Source organism: Ptiloglossa arizonensis, chromosome 3 (assembly GCF_051014685.1).
Source record: "Ptiloglossa arizonensis isolate GNS036 chromosome 3, iyPtiAriz1_principal, whole genome shotgun sequence".
Taxonomy (NCBI): Eukaryota; Metazoa; Arthropoda; class Insecta; order Hymenoptera; family Colletidae; genus Ptiloglossa; species Ptiloglossa arizonensis.
The window spans coordinates 25,367,058-25,390,780 of NC_135050.1; the positions used below are offsets into that span (position 1 = coordinate 25,367,058).

General features: G+C 41.6%; 1 protein-coding gene across 1 annotated transcript in view; it reads left to right on the forward strand.

Moving 5' to 3' along the window:
• Nucleotides 1–23,723, forward strand: part of LOC143145056 (synaptic vesicle membrane protein VAT-1 homolog-like) — a 50,245-nt gene that overhangs the window by 17,532 nt on the left and 8,990 nt on the right. Inside the window, exons 2-3 of the mRNA XM_076308072.1 lie at nt 8,715–8,844; nt 14,722–14,937. Coding sequence (XP_076164187.1) covers nt 8,715–8,844; nt 14,722–14,937 — 346 coding nt within the window. The remainder of the gene's footprint in view (nt 1–8,714; nt 8,845–14,721; nt 14,938–23,723) is intronic.

Below are 23,723 nucleotides of genomic sequence, written 5' to 3' on the forward strand. Positions count from 1 at the left end.
TCTTTCTTTTTTGTTTTCGCGAAGCTCGTGTTCTCTCTTCTCCTACCTTTGTTTCGTCCTTTTACTTCCTTTTACGTCTCCCTCGCTCCCCTTTTTTTTTTTTATTTCACTTTCTGTCTCCCCTCCCCTCGCTTTCTCTGCCAATTCGTCCCAGTGTCTCTCCGCGTTCCGGCTATCCCCTTTTATTCGCGCACATGGTGTGTGCGTGACCCTGGGGTGCGTCGTTGCATGTCGTCCCATCCACGACGGTCGTCGTATATACGTTCCTTCTCCCGTACAATTGGCCGCTGCCAAGAATGGAGAAAATTATTCCCCTCAATTCCGCGCAATTTAAAGGAATTAAGCGATCGCGTAGGAAACCTCACGTAGCGGTTCCCGTAACTTCGTCGAACCCTTTTCCTTCTCGCCCCCTTCGTCGAGGACCCGGTTTGCATTCGGCTCCTAAGAACGAACGTTGAAAGGAGATCGCTTCCGATGGGTTGCGTCGATGTTCTCGAGAAAACGAGTCGATTTCCTCGAAAGAGAGGGAGAAGCGCGGGGGGCAGTGAGAGAGGGGGGGAGCAGTGGATAGAAGGGGAGACCCGGTTCCACGCGGCTGTAAATTGACTTTCGCAGGAGTGAGAAATGCTCGCGTGAAACGCGAACTCCTGTGATTCTATTCTCTTCGAATAATGGTAGTAATACGCATTTATCGCAGCCGAGTTTTGCGTACACCGAAACGAAATATTGACTAGAAAAACGAAAACGTAACGAACGACGCAATAGGGATACGATAAGATAATACGCGTCGAGTAACGGTAAATCGAAAATTCCATTTTTTTTTCTTTCCCCCCTATCGTTACCTCGCGTAGCATCGAGTCGTTAAATAATCGTAGTTCGCTTCCGACCTTTGACGTATAACTTTCGACACTGTTTTCCCTTTTCGCTCGGCTTAATTTAATCTTTTACTTTCATCGTGGATCGCAACTGCGTTGCTTTATTTTTACTTAAGGTAACAAGGACAGAGAGCGGAGAACACGATTTGTTGATTCTTGAAATACAATTCAACATCGGATACAATTTTGCTCGATCGATCAACGGTAAAGGAAGACCTCAGTGACGAATTAATTTCGTATTTTTAATTATAAGTAACGATACTTATCGGATGGAACAATTAAACGAGGAAGTAGAAAAATCAAATTACGAAATTTGGTCGCGAGAAAACAAAAATCGGTGTGTTTTCTTTAATTCGAGTATCCGGAATAGTATTAATAACGGTTAAGAGGATATAACACTCGCGATTTAGAATATTAGAGGTTCTACGCATATTTCGAGATTCGAATCGATAGGCTGTTTGCGGAGAAATTTCCGCTCGTACGATATGTTATTTTTTTTTTTTTTTTATTTTACTACGATAAGCGTGGAATTTTGGAGGTTGTTGAATCCTGGTATGCGGTTTACGTCACGCTTGGAAAGGCGCGCGCAGTATGCACTGCGAAGAAAATTAACTAATTCTCGTTAGGTAACGCGATTGGAAACTATTTTCGAGCGAGTCGTCCGATCGTGATGCTCCGTAGCTTTCACGATACCTCTGCCACGAGTTGAAACGCTTCTGTCCTTTGCAGCCGGGTTTCTCAAATATTTGCAGAGTGTTTGCCACTCAGCGTTCTCGAGCGACATTGTACTGCTGTGTTATTTCTGACGGCGAAAACGTAAAAACGCACAGTGCACGGGACAGCCTGTTAGAAGTTCACGTTACACCGTAGGGAACACGATGTCGCTCTTATTTCGTTCTCGAAATAACGAGAGGAGTCATATCGAAAGAAACGTTCGATAAGCGATGGAAAATTTTCCAACGTCCATGGTTATTTTTCAACGTGACGTCTATGGTTGTTTCTCAACGTAGTGCCACGATTATTTTTTCACCGATCGATGGGAATTAAATAATCCGAAATTTAGATTCGCGTTAGAGACGAAACGAAAACAACAAAATTGAATAAAAATTCCGCGTAAATGTTTATACGTTATATTTGTTCAATCGAACGGTCGTGCGGGTAAAATTCGATTCGTTCGAAGCGACATATAATTTCATTTTGTAAAATTCCGATTGTTATTTTTATTGAACAAATAACGCACGAAAGATTCTTTATCTTTTATACGTTATTCAAAATTGTTATCTAAGTAAGACTTTTATCCGTACTTGGTAACTGTTACTGTAAAATTATCAGTAAAAATATATGCGAATACTTACACATGCATACACAGAATTAAGGAACTATTTTTCCTAATCTAAACATATAAGATAATCGTATAATTTAAAAATTATATGTAAGTGTTCAAGATTATTTGTAGCACTGTAATCAGTGTATTAATAATACATCGTATAGTATAGATTTAAAAAATTAAGGAACTATTTTTTCTAATCTAAACGTATAAGATAATCGTATAATTTTAAAATTATATGTAAGCGTTCAAGATTGTTTGTAGCACTCTTTGTATTAGTAATACATCGGTGTAGCGTAGATTTAAAAAGATCCCGATGACAGTCGTTTGCTTATCGATGGCCGTGCAGGCGTTAAAAAGCGATCGAGAAATACGTTGCGCGTAATAAAAGGAAATAAGATTCTCGAAAAATGTAAGTATGTTGTTAATATCGTTGGACGATAACCGACGATAAATCACGTCGAATGTAATGGCCGATTAAGTATCTTCCCGTGAATGAAAATGTTTCGTGTCACGCGATCGGCTTTAGATCACGTTCAAGTTATCCGGTTGCCGGTGATAGTGGCAAATGGGTCGAGGCGTCGAGCTGAATTTCATTACGTTGAAACAAACACACGTCGTAGTCAGTCGTTTAACGTTTTCCGTCCGGTTTCCGTTCGGTTGGCCCCGGGTAGTGCTCCTCGAGTCGAAAAATGTTCAACGAGAACTTCACGAAACGCAGAATCGACCAAACCTCGAAAAATGCACGTCGTCGACTCCAGGCGCGAGCGTTTATGGAGGCACTGCTCTACATCTTCGATGGCTTACTATTTGCTTGTTCGAAGAGTCATTTCGTTTTTTTTTTCTTTTTTGAAAATGAAACACGATTCTTTTAGACTGTATAAACATTTCATCGAATTACATATTCTCCATTTTGAAAAACGAAATCACTTTCCGAACGACCCGATATATATTCCATTAAAACGATTCCTCCAAAAGAAACTATCCATCCGAAAGCTTTAAAAGATGTACTTTTATCAACTGTTTAAAATTCCGATAAAATCCACGGTTCAGTATCTCGTTGATAGAAACCTTTCGCTCCTGAAATCTTGGACGAGATCGAAGCGTATCCAGCTAAATTTATTTCAACCCGTGAAAATGGACGTTTCCTGTTACGCGGACCGATACGTTTTCGGTGTTGCTTCGAGAGTATCGATCCGCGAGGTAGCATTTCTCAAAAGAATTTTTCTAGTCGAATCGACGATGTTCCACGAAACGTTTCGAACGTGTATACATTCGCCGCGGTAAGTATGTTGACACGGTGGAAAAGCGCGCGTTTTCAACGAATTTAACAACGTAAACACATAGTTTTTATTTTCAGAACCGTAGAATCTCTTACTCGATGATCCTCTTACGTTGTTACCGCACGGTGTAAATCAATTTATACGGTCGAAGATCAACGGTACGAAGATTTTATCGAGAACAATTATTTCGTACGAACGTTTTCGTATCTGGTGCAAAGAACGAAAAACCTGTGTATAATTAAACTGCTCGTAAAAATTCGAAACGTTGCGTTCTAGCTTTCACGCGAAAAATTCACCGATGAAAAGATACACGCGGATTTGTATTTCGCGTGTAATTTAGTTGGCCAGTAGCTGATAGGCGAATGGAATACTCGTTTTCTTTATTCACGCGTATTCCAATTCGCAATATTTAACACAACTACCAAACGGGTCATTTGACCAGTATTGAATTCCCTTTTAAAGTTACCCGTTTGTTAACTGCACTTTTACCTCCAATATTCGACGACAATTATTAAAATAGAAAACTAATCGTATTCGTAAATCAATTCGTCCTTTATCTACTTTCGAGGTATATACGAATTTCGGTAGAATTAAAATTACATTCGATATTTTTAAAATTAACGACAATACATTCATCCCTTTTGAATTCCTCTTTGAAGTAACTCGATTAACGGCACTTTGCCTGCAATAGTCGGTGAAAATTATTAACATAAAAAACTAATCGTATTCGTAAATCGATTCATCTTCTCTTCTAGTTTCAAGGTACACACGAATTTCGGTACAATCGTGAATACACTTTTTATAATTTCAAAGTAAACGATAACACCGTCGCTCCGCTCGAACCGGGTAATGTACGTATTGTCGAAAATTTGGACCGTATCTCTTGTATCGTCGAAAAAAAAATTGTCCGCTCCGGATCCTTCCTGAACACCGCGAGTCCAGGCGGTGGGCGCGTGTTTTCGCGAAATCCATTAAATCCGCGCCGAAGTGAAACGTAACTCGCGCCGATTGCCATTTTCCTCGCCGCCTGCCGATAAATCCAGCGAGCGTGGAATTATTGCGTTTCACTGTTGATTCGCTGCATTCAATCCGCTTTCATTGACGAACTCTAGGCTCGAACGTTATTACGACGCGGCTCGTCGCAAATGACGCAGAAACAATGTGCGTCCGCTTCTGTCGATATCGGCACCGGGAACTTCTAATAGAAACACACTCCAAGACTCGATCGAATTCAGCCCGTTAATCAAACGCGATACTTTTTCCAAGAGTTAGACAGAGAGGAAGGATTCGAATCGTTACGATCGATTCGGGAAGACCCTTTCGTCACTCCGGTTAAACGTGCAGGTGAAACTGCGCGTGAAATTGCAAAATACTCTGGTGTAGGTATATACGAGAAAAAGAAAGGAGATTATTTATTCGAAACGTTATCAGCTGCTCGAATTTGCTAAATTTGCGGAATTCCACCGTTGACAATTGTAAGAACGGTACTGTATTATGCTCGTGAGTTAACAAATGCGGAACTGTACGATCGGTAGATCGTTCGATTATTATTATTTTCAATGTTGTAATTAGTAAATTGTTCCTATGGGGAAAAATGTAGTACTGTACGATAGGTAGATCATTCGTTCCTTTTGTTACTTTCAATAGCGTGGTTGGTGAATTTTGAAGAAAATATACTTATACTTTGAACAAAATTTGTGGAACTACGGGTAAACTTTCACATAGACACTTTCAACGTTACAGTTGAGTTATTTGTTCCAATGGAAAGAAATGTACTACTATACGATAGGTAGATCATTCGTTACTTTTGTTACTTTCAATAGTGTGATTGGTAGATTATTCGCACTTGGAACAAAAATTGTGGCACTACGGGTATAGACGATCGTTCGGTTTCTTTTGTTCCACTTTCAACGTCACAGTTAAGTTAGTTGTTTCTTACTCATAGAAAAAAAAAAAAAAAATACACTACGCGGTAAGGTGACTCAGTTGTCAATTATCAACGGTTATAGTGTTTCAATATTTGCATCGTTCGTCGCGACTTGGACGTTCTCCACGTAACGTTACATATTCCGCGTTACCGCGGTATTGACATCGTAATTTAAACGATACACACGATACGAACGTTCAGATATACACCAGAACGGTTTCGAAGGGGGACGGATGTGTCATTCGCGAAGCGTAAATAAAAAAAAAGAAAAATATGCTGAGATCACTGTTAAAATTACCGTACGACGTTCGATCTCGTAGAAACGACGAATTTTTTAATCCGCGTTTAACCTTGCGGGAAGTTCTCCCGATTCGAAGCGATTCATCGCAATGGTAGCCGGCAGGAAATTACGCGCGTGTTACGAAACGCAGATAAAATTTTATGATGCATCTCTGGGGAAAACACGCTAAAAGAATGGAAGTGATAAGCGTCGTTTCTGAAGGCTATTTGCATCATGAGCGCAAACGATGCCACGTTCCCCGTATAATCGTAACGCACGAACCAGGAAATGGATGTAAAGTAGCTGCGAAGAGAACAAAGTAACACAAATTTACCGTTCAAGGGTCCGCTGAAATTTTCATCGAAATTTTCCTCAACGATTCGTTCCTTGCGAATAAAAAACGACCGTAACTGTGCTCAGTAACCAACACGTAACGAAGAAACACACGCAAATTTATCATCGATTTTCTTCGACCGGATTCAAACGACCATTTCTCACGATTCGTTACTTTCTTCGAGGACTCTACAATTTTTACTCACTCCCCTATAAACTACACCGTTCCCCGAGCAACGTGTTTCTCTTCGTTCCAGAAAATTCTAAAAATATTCCCCGAGTTTTCCAGCGGTACCAGTGAAAAGCAATTCGACCGGAAAGGAAGAATCTCCGTTACGTAGGTCGAGTTCTGTTTCCTCGCTCGAAACCGAGGGGTACAAAAAACCCACCGTTCCCTTCTCAATTTTAGCTCGCCACGGACCCCTTAAATTCCAGTAAAAGTGTTACGAATGCTTATCGTAAAAGACAAAAATAGACCGCTCGAGGGGGACAGATTTTCATGGTTCCGGCCTCGCGGGTGGAAAGTATGGCGAATGATCGAGAAAGAGGGGGAGGAGTCGCGCGTGAATGCACGCACGTGAGCCAAGACGCGTGTGTGCATATAGGTTCAGAAGGGGGCTGAAATAGAACGTTCGAGGAGCCCCGCGCAGCCCGCGCGACGCGTTGCGTTTCGCCTCTCGTATAAATACACGTGTGCGGTTACCTTCGAGGTTCCTACCCTACGCGGTGCGAACCGACTGACAGACGGAGGGTACGCCGAGGCGCCACGACGCCTAGACCGACGCCTGGCGTCGCACGCAACGCTCGACGGGCTACCTCTCGCGACGCTCGACCGTGAAACGCTTTATCAGAGCTTCCTTAGCCCGACGCCGATGTTATATCTTCCTGGAATAAAAAAAGAGAAATAAAGAGAGAGAGAGAGAGAGAGAGAGAGAGAGAGAAAAGAACGAGGCGACGCGGTGCTCACGAATATTTTATCTACTCCATCGACTGCTTCTTTCCAGAACTATTACCGGGGAGGGTAAGGGGTTGGGGTGGAAGTAATACCGTATTTCCATAATGGTACGACTAAACGTGGTCCCGGTGAAATTATCCGGTTGTACGTCGTCGTTGTCGAATACGAATGGAACTCAACCGCTTTGTTTTCATCTTGGATTTGATTTTTTACAAAATTGAACGTTGATAAGTGGAGACTCGTGTACGCGTTCGATGGATTAATACGAGACTTTTTTTTCGGTTTGTATGTAAAGACGAAGCTTATTGTTTGTTTTTTTATGCGAAAGTGGGAAAAGTAAGCTACCAAATTTGATTTGTATCGGACGTGGAATTATATAGTATTCATTTTGGGGAGTCGAGTTTTGTCCAGTTCGTTGCTATCGTGTTCTCGAGTTCTGTGGTATTTAATTATACCATAACGGAGCGTGTACAGTATTGACGTAAATATCTACCGTAGATTACTCTAGAATTTTGAAACTATGAATTATCAAAGTTTATTCGATAATTATAAATTTATTATATATCCGACACGGAATTATATTTATTTTGTAAAGTTGAGTTTGTTGAGTTCATTGGTATTGTATTCTCTAATTCTTATACTATAACGGAGCGTGTACAGTATTAACGTATACATCTACCGTAGATTACTCTAGAATTTCGAATTAGAAATCTATAGTAGATAAACATTGCAAATTTATCGTCCTTCGAGCGCAGTAACTACTGTACTGGTGCCCTTGCGTTGTGCCACGCTCCAGTAACTATAACCGGGTTACTATAACCTGTAGTTACAACTTTCGTAACACACAGTACTGTAACTTACGAGCCGATACAGTGACGCCTCAGATCCCGAACCACTTCGTCGTTAACCGACACGATTCTCACGCGAACCTCGAAACTAAAGATACTTTCGTATCTCGAAGGTATCGATAATTTTTCAAAATAAATCTCATCGACATTGTTGCCAAGCGCGAAACTATCGGGTTGTTCGGAAAGTCGTACGCGTGTATGAACTTGTTTCACGGTTTGTACACAAGTGCTAAGATTCGTTCCACGTACCGTTAAGTTATTCGGAAATTCGTATCGTTTTTTTTTCGGTGAAAACGAAACACGATTTTCTTTTCGAAGCGTACAAACATTTGATCAAATTACATATTCTCCACTTTGGAAGACGAAACGACTTCCCGAACAAGCCGATAATTTGTACGTGTACCGGTCGATCGCGACACGGTACGACAGGATAGAAAGGGAACGTTCGAAATTGTATTTCCACGAAAGCAACCGAATGTACGAAAGTAAAGAAGGTACACCGATAACGTCCAGTCGCCGGAACGAGCGCGCGGCGTGAATTCTTTATTCATGGCGATAACCGCAATTGTCGTGCGCGTAATTAGCCCGTCGTGGCATGCCTCCCGATAATTCTCCGTTTGTCGCGAACCGTTAAAAGAATAATAAGCCCCGGTTACGTGGGTAACGCTTTATCGATCGTGTTCGTGACGGCGCAATATCGCCGACTTTCCGATTCGCGTATTTCGCGATATCCGAGGCGACGCCATTACACGCACCGTACACCTACGAACGTATTGAACGTTCGGTGAACAAACGCGAACGATCGGGTGAAAATTCCGCGATGTACTCGCCAGCACCGATCACGTTTACATTTTACGCGAACGTTTGTCTGCTTGTCTGTTTCCAGTGGATTGAACTTCCAAGATCTGATGGCCAGACAGGGCGCGATCGATTCCCCGCCGAAAACTCCTTTTATTATGGGATCCGAGTGCGCAGGTGACATCGAGCAGATCGGCGAGGGCGTGGAGAACTTTAAAGTAAGTGAACCGCCGGTGTGCGCCAACGGTCGGAATATAGTATTCGACCTCGACCGACCTGAACTTCAACGTCGTCGTTTTATCGACGGAATCGCTTTTCGCGCTTAATTTCGTTGGTGTTTTTTTTTCTTTGTTTCTTTTCTTTCTTTTTTTTTTTTTAATTCTATTTCGAAACGCGAACACGACCGCTGGACCGTGGTCAGAGATAAGCGGAATTTTCATTCGGGTAAAAGCCCTCGGGTGACTGTTTATTTCTTCGGTTGTTCGGAAAGTCGTTTCGTTTTTTTTTGAAACACGATTCTTTTAGAGTGTACAAAGATTTATACATTCTAAAGTATCGTGTTTCAAAAAAAACACTATAAATATTTATACACTCTAAAAAAATCGTGTTTCGAAAAAATGAAATGACTTTCCGAAGAACCCAACAGATCGGTATTTTATTCTACACGATCGATAGTCACCGAGATTAATTTTTATACGTTCAGAAGTGTAATTCGGATTATAATTTTTAACGGACGAATTCTTTGCTTTTTTATAGGAAATTTTTACCCGGATTGATGTTTCCCCCATCAGTGGGTGTAAGACACTCTGTTGACGTACAGTTGGATACTGTAAATAAAAAAGAATGCACGAAATTATAAAATGCTACTGAGAACAGTATATCGGTAGAATTGTATATCGATATGTTTTTGACATTTGAAATTACTTTTTAAACCTTTCGAACCTACGTTTTCCAAACCTTTCAAACGTTTCAAACCTACGTTTTCCAAACCTTTCAAACGTTTCAAACCTACGTTTTCCAAACCTTTCGAACGTTTCAAATCTACGTTTTCCAAACCTTTCAAACGTTTCAAACCTACATTTTCCAAACCTTTCAAACGTTTCAAACCTACGTTTTCCAAACCTTTCAAACTTACGTTTTTCAAACCTTTCAAACTTACGTTTTTCAAACCTTTCAAACATACATTTTTCAAACCTTTCAAACCTACGTTTTCCAAACCTTTCAAACCTACGTTTTCCAAACCTTTCAAACTTACGTTTTTCAAACCTTTCAAACTTACGTTTTTCAAACCTTTCAAACTCGCGTTTTTCAAACGTTTTAAACTTACATTTTTCAAACCTTTCAAACCTTTCAAACCTACGTTTCCCAAACTTTTCAAACGTACGTTTCCCAAACCTTTTTCTCCATTCAAAAAGGCTAACTTCCGTCGGGATGATCTTGAGACTTTCAAGAGATGTTTCCGCGGAGAGATAATTTTTAAATTTCTTCGTGAAATTGTTTCGCGAGCACTCGGTGTACAGGGTTTGAAACGAAAGGCACTCGGGTTCGCATCTTCAAAGACTGTGCTCGCGATAACGAGAGCTACTTAATTTACCGCAAGTAACTTACCCTTGTTGTTAACACCGAGCCTCTCCTAGGTCTATGAATTCTTTATCGGCGAGTCAAGAGGTGTGTCCTTGTGTAGAAAGCATAACTCGCTGGTCCATTAAGCGGATTCTGTTGAGCATCGAATGTAGAAGCGCGCACGAATCGTTTAGACTTGACGTCAGTGGGGAATCTTCGAAGATCGACGAAACCCTTGAAGCTCGTTTTCGATCGAAATACCGACGGAGAAGAGGGAAACGAACGAAGTAGAAAGGTCTTCGGACATTTTTCAACTTCGTTGAGAATAGATTGTAAATACTCTTCGAACCGAGTGGGCTTTTAAAACGAAGTGTGATTTTTATATCTGATTACCTTTTCACGTGATCAAGATATATAATTCAATCTGTGTGTATATATTTTAATATCTGTATTTTAGTATCTGTGAAAAGATTGCATTTGTAAAGGTGATTCGACCTCTATGTTGAATTAAGATGAAGTTTAATTGTTAAAATTTTTTAAATTATACGCACTAGTATCTTTGCGAGGTATCTACATTTGGCAGTTTTGGAAAAGCTTTCGATTCAATGGTGCAGCATTTTGAATTTCCATGATTCGAAATTCTACGTTTTTAAATTTCTTCGATTCGAAATTTTCGATTTCTACGATTCGAAATCCTACATTTTCGTTTTCTTCGATTCGAAATTCTACATCTTAATTTTCTTCGATTCGAAATCCTACTACTCCTAGTCCTACTCCCAAGTCTTAGATTTCTTCATTTCTTAGATTCTTCATTCGTAGGGTACTGCGCGAACGTGTTAAACATCTGTCGTTAAACGATCTCCGATAGAATTTTCGTTCGACACGATGCGACAAAATTTCTCCGTTCTAGTTGCGAAAAGAACGTGGATGCTACATCGTCGATCGCGATGTCGTTAAAAAAGAACGTGATTCGATAAGGCAATGATGATGTATCCACCTCCGAGGTGACGTCGCTTTTCTTCCTGTTCGCTGAATATTTTTTATGGAACGACGCGCAACCGTTGTGCGCCGTATCTCTGGGAAATATTGGACGACTCGGTGGAAGGTGATCGCGGGGAAATCGATGAGAATCGGGCCAGCTCGAGGCAATAATCGTGAACGAGGAGAGGATACAACGTTTCACGAGAAGAGTGCTCCACCCTCGCTTAGCTATAATTTGCATTTATTATCATGTCAAACGGCTGCTCTTTACGTCTCGTCTCTCTCCACTCTTCACCGGTGCATGTTTTATAAAATTGTTAGTGTACACACTCGAAAAGGAATGTCTAATCGTCTTCCCCGCGATACGATGATTTAATTCTCCCCCGAGTGTTCGATGTTATCGATATCGCGAACGGAAACGCATTTCAATTTCTCGAGTATTTCGAAACGTATTTCGTTCTCTCGTGAAAAATCAATGTTTCTTCCAAAGACAAACGCCACGTGCGATACTAGTTTCCTCTCGTCGTTGGAATTAGCGCGTTTGTCGCGTTTCGCTTAAGCGTGCTCGATAAACCCGGTAAAATATCGTCGTGTTATCGTAACTACGAAAAAGAAACATGGCCGCCGAAAGATAAATCCCTCCGTGGTGAGATACTTCGTTCGGCAAAATTTTTCAGTCGCGGTTCAATCTTCCCTCTCGTCGATCTTGCGTAAATTCGTAGAATCGTTTTCGATGTTTCCCCGATTAAGTAAATTTCTCTATCGATTTTATTATTATTTCACCGATTCGAAATCCTAGATTTTGGATCTCTTCGATTCGAAATCGTACATCTTTGATTCCTTCGTTTCGAAATTCTACATCTTTGGTTTCTTCGATTCGAAATTCTACGTTTCGAATTTCTTCGATTCAAAATTCTATATTCGGGATTTCTTCGTTTCGAAATCCTACATTTTAGATTCCTCCGACTCGGAATTGTACATTTCGAATTTCTTCAATTCGAAATCCTACATCTTTGATTTCTTCGATTCAAAATTCTGTATTTTGGATCTCTTCGTTTCGAAATCCTGCATCTTTGATTTCTTCGATTCGAAATTCTACATTCTAATTTTCCTCGACTCGAAATTCTACGTTTCGTATTTCTTCAATTTGAAGTCCTACATCTTAGTTTCTCCGATTCGAAGTTCCACATTTTGGATTATCTTCGCTCTGCTCCGCGCATTGCTCTTCGTCAATTTCGCCAGCTGCGCCTCGCTTTCGACGAATCCCGGGTAAGTCCCCGTTACGTTCGAGACCCTGAAAATTCTTACATCTGTTCGATGAATTTTAATAAAATCGTTCGCAAGCCGTGTTTCGAAATCCGGGTGCTACGAGAGAGAGAGAGGGAGAGAAAAAGAATCGATTTCTGGTAAAATGGCCAGGCCCGGAATACCCCCTCGAGCGGTGCACATTTTCCTCTCACGAAATTCTTTCGTTCCTCGCTGGAAAGAAGCGGGCAGCCCTCGTCCCAGTTCCCGGAATCACCCTGTAGGGGAGATTATCCCATAAAGGAAGGAATAAACGGAACGAAACGGAGAGAATCGAACGGCCGTCTCTACATAAAGACGCGGACAATGCTAAGAACTCGTGGAAGCTCGAGGGGGGTTGGAGAACGGCGAGGAGGGAGGGGGCGGTGGGGGTCTGGAGGCAGGGCGCGTCGTCCACTGCGCAAAAGAGAACTCGAATATTCCATCTTCAGCGGAGAGAAGAGCACACGCTCGAAAAGCTTTGCTACGTAGCTTTCCCTCTCCCCGTGGCCGGTCGTTTACACGTGCTGCTCGGATATCTGACCCTAGGCCTTAAACCTGGCCTCTCTCTCCGTGCTCTGCCCCTCCCTACCCCTCCTCTCATCTCCTTTTCCCCCGTATGACCTCGAGGAGTTTCGCGAGTCGCGAAAATAGACCACCCCGAGCGAACGCTGGATGAGAGGAGCGTTTTCCTCGCCGCGTCTTCGAGTCACGGACTCGGAAAAGTACCGTGGGACTCCATCCTCGTGGAAAGATTACTGGGTGAAAAATTCAAGGACGGGGTAAACGTCGAATCGACTGCCTCGAAACGCCCGTGAAATTCGTCCAGGTTCGGTGAGGGATATATCCCCTCCACCGATCCCGGTTCGTGACATCGATGATAACTTCCGGGCAACCAACCCCCATTTTCCTCTTCCCGCCGGGCAAAAGGTTTTCGAAACGAGTATACGCGTGTACACGTGCACGAAAAACCTCGACAACTTCACGAGAACCTCGTCCGAACTTCGCATCGACGAAAAAGCGACGATCGTCGCCCGCGAACCAATACCGTTTCGGACAAAAGCAGATCCTCGATAACTGTCCGACCCAGTGTCTCTCAAACACCGTCCTCTCGCGAGACCACCTCGATAAAGGAGTTTCGTCGTCGAATCGGCGAGCGAGTTGAACGGTGCAATTTCAGGAACTATAATACGTTTCGTGGTATTTGAAGAAGCAGCTGTTGGACTCGAACGCGACTACCTGACACGGTCGAGGTGTTTCTTTTGTGCTGTTCCCGTGCCCAACGCAAACGTAAATAGTTCCACGCATTTTACTGTTTCGAGATTATTCGAGTTCAAGGGTTCAGTTATATTTGAGAATCGTTCTTGGGAAAATCTCGATCGGGAAAGTTCAATTTTTGTAGGTCGTTCATCGAAGTAATTTATAAAAATAAATTACGAGACGAATGTCAACGTGCCCGAGTTTTCGTTTTATTCGATGCTATCCGACGATAAATGATTTTACGATCGAAAATAATAATAAATTGTTCAAGGAATAATTTTCTTCGATTATTTGGTATCAATAATTCCTTTTTTCCGTGGACCGTAGAACCCAATTGGCTCTTGTTTAATAGAAGCGGAAACTGTAGAGCACAAATTGCGTCTATTGTAGATTCGAACGATCGATCTATGTAGATTCCAATTTCGTATTTACCACTGAAAAAATATACTTTAACAGATATCTTTAATCGAAGTAAAATACAAGGACAATTTTTTCACCGTGTAATATGTTTTCTTTGTTCTTTCGATCGAGAGTTCCAACGATTAAAGATCCTCCACGAGTAGTCCTCCTTACCAAATTCAACTACCTCCATAATTGCACGAACCTCGATACTCGCAAGCACATTCAGTCCCGTTTTTCGGCAACTATGGAGGCCTGAACTTATTACGATAAGTCGAGAACGTATCGTAAAAATAAGAACAATTTTTCTACCGTGTAATATAAAAATAATAAAATTACAAAATTATAATACGCTTCCTTTGTTCTTTCAACCGAGGGCTCGGAACTTGAGAAACACTGATCAAACGATTAAAGATCCTCCACGAGTAGACCTCCTTACCAAATTCAACTACCTCCGTAATTGCACGAACCTCGATACTCGCAGGCACATTCAGTCCCGTTTTTCGGCAACTATGGAGGCCTGAACGTATTACGATAAGTCGAGAACGTATCGTAAAAAGCCGTAACGGCGTTTATCGCACAGGAAACATTTGGCTACTTATTTTCAGGTGGGCGATCGAGTGGTCGCGCTTCCTGATCACAAAGCGTGGGCAGAGCTCGTTTCAGTGCCGGCGACGTCCGTTTTCGCGCTGCCGCCCGGAATGAGCTACCTCGATGCAGCCGCGATCACGATGAACTACACTGTCGCTTACATTCTGCTGTTCGAGCTGGCCAACTTGACGCCCGGAAAAAGTCTACTGCTTCATAGCGCCGGCGGCGGTGTGGTAAGTCACGTTAAACACGTATCGTCGAATTCGAGATCTTACCAATAACCCACGTCGTGTATTAATTGAAAATGAATTCGATACAATTTCAAACGTTTGACAGATAATCTAGCTTTTCGTGTTTCGCGTATTGTCTTTATTTAATCCCGTTGATAAGGGAACGGATGACGCAAAGACGGGCAAAGTTTTACTCTTTTGTAACTCGGATTAGTCATTTTTAAAATAACTCGCTTATCTTCGATTCGTTATTTGAACTCTTTATCGAGATAAGAATTTTGCCCGTTTCTGATCTTACGTTCGCGCCGATTTCTCGATGCATTCGGGTACCGATCACGGGTGACTTTTTTTATTTATTTTCTCAATAATTTAATTTTTACAAAAAGCATTATTCTGCAAAGATCGCGACGAAACGCGAACGATCGAACGATCTTAATTTTTGTCCGCGAGTGTAACGGTTTATTCGAAACTGTGCACACCATCGAAGCAAATATTTCTCCCTCGTGTTTCTAGTTAAGAAAAACGGCGGGAAATGATTTCGAAAAAGTAATTTATGTCTCGTTGAACTACGATAAGCGAACTGTGTGTTCAGAAATGTTCATTCATCGCCCGTTTACGGAGGAAAACGAATTATAATGAACCCTCGATTTTCGGTCCAAAATACCAGACTGCCTCCTTAATCGTTTCAAGCACTTGATACGCGAAAGAGGAACAGATTCAAGTTGCTCGAATGGAAGAACCCCGGTAACTCGGAAACAGAGCGAATATAAGCCCGAGATAGACTCGTAAGAATTTTTTTTTTTTTTCCATTCTTATTCGTTTCTGAGTACGTTCTTGTTTCCCCGTGCATTGAAATATTCAATGGCTGGAAATTACCCGAACCCTCGGTCACGAAATTAAAAAAAAGTCTCAGACGACAATTTTCAAACAGAAAATGAGCACACCGTTGCGAACAGCAGTCTGGAAAAACCAGAGACAAGCTATCGGTCAAACAACTTCAATGACTCATGACTCCGCAAGGCTGCTGGTGGTGATCCAACGGTTAGATATTTTATTAAAATATTCGTACGTCGAGTTCCAAGTTGACTCCATTGTCAATGATATTAAGCGTTTGTTATTTCCGGAATTCTTACGGGGATGTTTTTTTTTCTTTTTTTTTCTTAGAGACACCGAGTTGTCCTTCTACGAGACAGAATTAGGATCCTTTCGAACGGCGTAATTACAAGCCGATAGACCGCGATAGTATCTAAATCCTGTGCCAATGGAGTCCCGATGCATCCGAACATTAGAGGCACTCATGCGATAAGTCCTGTTTCGCGGAAGGGATTCGCCCTTTATTTACCACCCATAGGTCTAATACGATAGACTGCCAGCGGGTTTGCTGGATTTCGAAACAATGCTTGGACCGGATTACAGCACTGGTCTCGTCGGATTCCTCTTGAGAATAATATAGAGTGTCCCTTGGTCACTCGTTTAAAGACACCTAGAGCGAAACGATTCACTTCCGTGTTAAAAGTAAAGTAGTGATAATGATGATGATGATAATAATAATAATAATAATAATAATAATAATAATAATAATAATAATAATAATAGTAATAGTAGTAGTAGTACAGTTTAATCAAGAGTTTTTACAATAGATCTTGCTATTTTAATTTTATACCCCACCATAATAATAATAATAATAATAGTAGTAGTAGTAGTAGTACTAGAAATGATTCACTTCCGTGTTAAAAGTAAAGTAGTGATAATGATGATGATAATAATAATAATAATAGTAGTAGTAGTAGTAGTAGTAATAGTACAGTTTAATCAAGAGTTTTTACAATAGATCTTGCTATTTTAATTTTATACCCAGCCATATTTGTTCACGCGCGATTTTTTCTTTAAACAAACGCGTCTAAAATCTTCGCCCCCGAAGAGAAAATTATTTCGTGATTATTTACCTGTCGACGAATTATCTAATTCTCGGCACCAAGTGGTTCAATCCGCAGGGATTATTAACCTGTTCAGAACGATTGACGTACACGTATATCGTCACGGAAACGTCTATCACATCCGAGCGACGTACTTTTTTTTTCCAAGCAATAATTTTCCGATCTTAACTACGCGCCTCTATTTTCCCACTCGTCGGTAATTGTCGAGAGATGTCCATCGGAGACAATCCGTTTACCACGTATAGACATCGATTTTCGTTAAAATGATTCTCTACTTCCAATAATTGTACAACGTACGTTCGTAGAAAATTAATACGAAACAACAACAAGTAACTCTCTCGACCGGAGACCGAGAAAATCGTGTCTCCGTGCTGTCCTAAACGGGTTAATAGTTCCCGTAAGTGAACACGGTGGTTTGTCGAGGGAAGTTTATCGTATCCCGCGCTCGAAAGGGTTAATTCCACGGGGTAACCTCTCGAAGTAAAGATCCGTCGAGAAAATCCCACGGCGGAAAAACGTATAAAAAGTTGGACTCGAATCGCTGGCAATTGCAAACGCAACGAGACACCGTTGGAGGTTGCTGCCCCGCGAACAAGTCGCCTCCGAGTCATCCGTAGAAGCGACTCTCTCTCTCCCCCCCTCTCTCTCTCTCTCTCTCTCCTTTTTCCTCTCTCAATGTCGTCGAAGGAGAAGGCAGCGAAGGCGAGAGGAGAACGTCGGGATCAATACGGCTCAACAGGTTAGACTCGAAGCTAACTACATCGCCCCCGCGCAGCCCTGTAGCGCTGGAAGTTGAGACGACGAAATCTACGGGGGATGCTGCCGGTGCAGAAGTGGGAGAGAGAGTGGGGGGAAGAGAGTAGAGGACACGCGAGGGGTGTGAGGGTTGCCTGGCAACCCTTCGTTCTCTCATCGACCACCGTCACGGGCCGCGCCCGTCTGAGACCACACCACTACCACCGACAGCACGTGTACCGCGCTGCCCTTAAGCTCCGTTCACACCACCGGCTTAATTCGATTTCGCGTCTCCGGCTTCCGGGCAGGAGGAGACTATTGCTATTCAAGGGCGTTGTTTACCGAGCAACTAAGTGTACACTCGCGCGGGGATACGTTCGTATTGTCTGCGGATCGTTTGAACTTGTTTACGAAGCGCGCGCCCGCGCACGTCGACGATGTAAAATTTGGATAGACGCGACGTTAACATCGTTGATTGCCGCCTAGTGCATCTACAGGGTGGTACGCACCGACGCGACGAGAAACGATTTCTCAACCAATCGCGGACGTCGATACGTAATAGTTACGAATGCAATTCACCGGTATCGAGTATACCGCTGACGACGATAATAAAAATTTGAAAATTTGTTTCTATGGCGAAACCAAGGTCACCTTGAGTTTTCTTTTTTTTTTTTTAAATAGAAACTGACATTTTCTTTTTTGGAGTATTACAAAGGGCATCTGGACGAATTCGAAAATTGGGTAGCGTATTTCTTATTATTAGCGAAATAGTGTATTTACTGCGGTGGAAGTTAAATATTTAGATTCTCTACTTTTCGACGTCCAGATTCATTTAGTCTACATTTAAATTTATTTTTGAGCAAACAATTCGGTTTGAAGTATTAAATTTCAAAGGCAACTCCGTACACGCAATTGTTACACGGAATCGTCGTCTCGCGAAACAATACGTTCAATTGTCTGCGCCGAACAAACGGGTTGCAAAATTACTTCATAATTTTCCGAAGCTTTGTTCGCACAAATTAGCAGAAACTATTCCCAAATGTGGTAACCGAACGTTTTAAATACGGCGGTTGTAGCCAAGAGATTAGAACGTGATATTTTCATAGGAATAACGTTACGTAGAAATGCAACGGGTGTTTGGAAATTTGATCACTGTAGAAACTTTTTATTATAATCGACGAAAATAAAATAAAATAAAGATTTGGATAAACGCACGAGCTGTAAAAAAAGATTTGGAACGATGCTTGGGGTAACTTTTGCCAGGTGATCCGTTAACGAGACAATTTTTCCATTTTGCGTTGTACTCGATGGTACAACTATCGATTATTGTTACGAAGAAAATTCCAAAGTTAAGTATGCAATAAAATGTCTGCAATGACAACGTTACACAGCGTGTAATGTTGTACCGGTGTAAAATTTTTAATAAACGCGTCGAGAGACAATTTTCCATTTCGCGTCGGTGACTTTTCCGGTGAAACTATTATTATTCAAGGCGTAGTGTGCATTAAATAATTAAACCGTAGACTCGCGCGAGCACCGTTCTCTCTTCGTTGCTCAAGCCAGTTTGTAAAGTGTGCACGGCACGGTTGTAAAATTTAGGTAGAGGCGTTAACGAGAAAGTCTACCATTTTCGGGTCGTTGACTTAATTAGAGAACTATTGTTATTCGAGTCGTTGCCTATCGAATAATTAAATATACAGTCGTGCAGACATTATTGTTTTCTCTTAAACTAGTTACCAAGTGTTACTAGTTACAGTTGTACAATTTAGAACGTTGAAATCTTTTGTCTCGAGTCTCGAATATTGTTATTCAGGAAGGTGGTCATCGAATAATTAAACATATACATACGCGGATACCATTGTTCTCGAGTTGCTTGAATTTGCAACGCGTGTGCACAGCCGAAAATATTTCGAATAGCAATTTCTTCAAGGTCAACGTCTCCATCGCTCAAATTTTTACTACATTTTTCAGAGTAGATCCCATTTTGCTCTTGATTAATAAATAAATATTAGGTTGTTCGAAAAGTCATTTCGTTCTTTTCGATGAAAATGAAACGCGATTTTTTTAGAGTGTATAAACATTTTATTAGATTATATATTCTCCATTTTGGAAAACGAAATTACTTTCCGAACAACCCAATAAATTTATCTTCGTGTCTTCATATTAGTGATCTTGGATGACCTTGAACTGGTATATCATAGTATCAACATTAGAAGCCTGATCAAAGAAATACATCCCTCCTTTGAATAAGAAAAGAAAGGAAAAAAAAAACAAATGAACGACCTTGAAACCTCCTTAGCACCTCCAGCTGGTACCAAACCCATATCACCGCATGAAATCGTGCAACATCTGCCACAAATATTTTTCCTTTTTCATCTCAAAAAATAAACAGGTTTTCCAGGTGATACGTCTTCAATGCCCCACCCTGTCTACTCGCGTTAAACTCGCAACAGTCGCGATCGAGTCTTTGTCCTCCCGATGGTACGTTTCTGGAATCAATTTCAATTTAATCGAGCGTAATCGATTTTTAATCGCAAAATTATCTCCGAGTCGAGAAATTTCGTTTACCGCCAATTTCGAAAGTCGATCGCAACGAAACCTTTCCTATCGTCGAACTTTCAAATTTTCGTTCTGACATTCAACAGCCAGATCACTGCTACAAAGTGAGAAAAAAAAAACTGTTTTAATGGAAACCAACCCGTGGAACGATTAAATTCTCGTTTGCTCACCGGTAGAAGTATTATAGTATTTCGTTCGGTGCGAGTTCCAATTTTCGTTCAACGACCGTAAACGGAACCGAAAACGGTTTATCCACCTTTGTTCGTTGATCGAAATCGTTTTCTAGATAAGAATTGTGCCCGTCCTGCGAGCGGTGGTCAGTTGCAAGAGCACCGATTATGAAAGTGTTAAATTCGTGCCGCGCGATAAATCGGAATGGCTGATCGAAAGTAGCCCGACGGTATCGCAATGTCGCCCCCCCCCCCCCCCTCCACACCCGTACGTTTCGTATTTTACACGGTCCTGTCCTCGAAGACAAAGATGGCAAGAAACATGTGCAATGAAAACGTAGCGGGCCCCGGTTATGTATATAACGCGTATTTAACAAAGAAGCACGTTCTATTTCTTGCACCCGAAACGCTTCGTTGCATCGCGGTACGAAATACGGAGAAAGACGGATCCGTGTTCCTTGCGCGCACAATGTTGGGCGTCGTCCTGGTAAAATCTGCGGTCGCGGCGCATGAAAACCGCACTTTTCTTCTCTGTCGCGCAGTGTGCGTCGTCCGTGCGGCAGACGACCTCCCTCGGTCTCGGGTAGGCGTGTCACGTACACGGGGAAAGCTGGAAAAAGCACTTGACTCGGGAAAAAAAATTGCATTTCCCGATCACGTCGGACTTTTTCCCACTTTCCTCGATCCCCCTCGACTCGCGGACCCCCTCCTCCTCCCTCCCCGCGCGAACTCATATTTTCCCTTTCTCCGTACGTGCGTAAACACATTCCTAACCTGTACACGCAGCGTCTGTCCACGTACCGCGAGTTCCTGTACACACGCGCGCGGTCCTTCGTACGACGCAGGTCGAAATATCGGGTCGCTCCGTAAATCTCGGCTGTAGTTTCTCGTCACGCGAGTCGGAGGTCTCTAATATTAGCTGAGATAATTAACGCGCCCATGGCCACAGGGTGAATAGATAGTTTTACCACCATGGGAGTGGAAACGTTCGAATTAATAAAAATTACCGAGGTTTACGGACACGATATCTTTGGTACTTTATAATTGCTCGAACGGAAGTGGAAAAATTATTTTCACGAGCACAATCACAACGGTATTTTATTCGTCATCGTTGTTTCAAAAGTTTAGGGAGAAAAATATAATTCTGACGAAATATAAAATTTTACAATGACAATTGCTCGTTATTCGAATTCTGTATCCAGATTGTTTCGGTCGTCTCCGATAAGAACGAAATAAATTCTTTGTTCACGGGAGTAGAAAATATTCCACTGCCACTATTCGTTAAAAAAAACATTTCCGTTGCGTCCTCTAGCGGATCTAGGTCGAAACGCTACGATATTCTTACTTTCGTAAAGAATTTACATGCTTCCTTTACGTATCAAAGTGTAAACGTTCGTTTCTCGGGGTCTTTGAATTACACGAGGTTGCACGAAGGAGGCCCCGAGTTATACGACCGTTTTTCTTTTCTTTTTTATTTTATTTTAACGCTTTGTGTCCTACACTGCGTTTTTCTCGCCCGTGTAGTTTGAATAGTTTTTTTTGTTACACAGCACTTGACGTTCGGCGTAAAAAAAAAAAAAAAAAAAAAAATACCGCTTATCTAACCAAGGCCCAGAGGTCTTCTCGAAGCGCGTCCTTGTTTCCTTAATTCTTGAACTCTGAGTTTTCAACCGGCCGACAACATCCATCGTATTATTCTGCGCTCTCTGATTCGAAGTACACGAATTGCTCGGAAGTGTTTCGAAGATTGCAGACTGGTCACGTGACGCTGTTACAGGCCCCATAGACGTAGCAATTTATTGTACAATACGTCGTACGTCGAATCGCAACGACTGTTGCATAGCAGTGCTCGTGGACGAACAATGTGTATTTTATTCGAAAAATACACAACGGATACAAACCCGTTACGATTAATTACTTTTAAGTATTTATTCGATTTACGGTCACTCGGATAAATTTTTATCCGTTCGGTTGGAAAGAAAATTCTTATTATATAACGCAGATTGTAGTGTTTATTCGACGGTCAAACGTATTAAATGTTTCGTCATTCGAAATGTTTGCCCAGATAAGAATTTTATTCGTCTCTGGCACCGTTGCACCGCCATCCAATACGCCCACGTCGTACGACAAGTTGTACAACAACCCCGCATAATTTCCAATTGCCGGTCCAAACAGTCGTAACAACGCTAATCGTACGAATTATCGTACGAAAAATCATTACCATCGTGGCCCTTCGAGCGTGTTTATCTTCAAAAGAGAAATATACATACTCTTTTCGTCTTGTAGTTACTCGAAAGAGAAGAAACTTTTTACGAGATGACCAATGGTGCGCGATCGATAATTAATAAATTCGGCAAGTGTCGCGAAGCTTTGAAACAACATTATGTAATACTTTATTCGACCGTCGCGATAAACCAGAGGACGGTTTTATCAAGATAAAAAAAAAAAGGCGTGTAAAAAAAGAATTCATCGATAAACTATCAGTTACAAGTTCGAGACTTCGTGTCACGACATACGTTTGGATAATCGTGGCTTATTAGTACCAGTTTCACTAATTACATCGTCCACCAATTTGGCCAGATAATCGACGCCATTGGCGTCGTCGTTCGTCATTATCGGTGAAAGAGACGGAGAAACATGGGAGAATGTGTTTTCTCTGGTTATATACAAAGCTAGTTAAAAATAGCTAGGTCCTCTTATGCAGCCCACCGAAGAACTGAATGGTATAAAACAAAAATAACTTTTACACATTTACGTTTCTTTAATTTTGTATTATTTTATTTGGAAATGTAATTAGGATATTTTTTGGAAGGACAACGTCCCTCAAATGACCACCAAGTAAAAAGATCGATAATGAACAAGTCGTGACAAACCTTTCCAAACCTTCAGTCTTTCAGTAGCCATACTGTATTTGGATAATCAACGTTACTGATGTCGTTATTCGTCGTTATCGGTTCAAGAAACGGAGAAACACACAAGAATGTGTTTTCTATAGTTTACGCATACCTACTTAAAAATTGCTATGCTTTTACACATGCCTCTGAAAGACCGAACGATATAAAAAAAAAATACACCTTACAAACTCACGTTTCTTTCATCTTGTATTATTCGATTTGGAAATGTAATTCAATGAATTGTTTAAAGGGACAACATTCTCCAAACGACCACCAAATAAGAAACGCACCAAATTTCATTTCCTTTCTTTAAAAAAAAAAAAGAAAGTTACAATGTTTCCAAACCTTGAGTCTTTCAGTGACCACCTTGTACCTGGATAATCAACGTTACTGACTGTCGTTCGTCATTATCGGTTCAAGAGACCGAGAAGTACGCAAGAATGTGTTTTCCCTAGCTATACACATACCTAGTTGAAAATCGCTCGGTGCCCCTT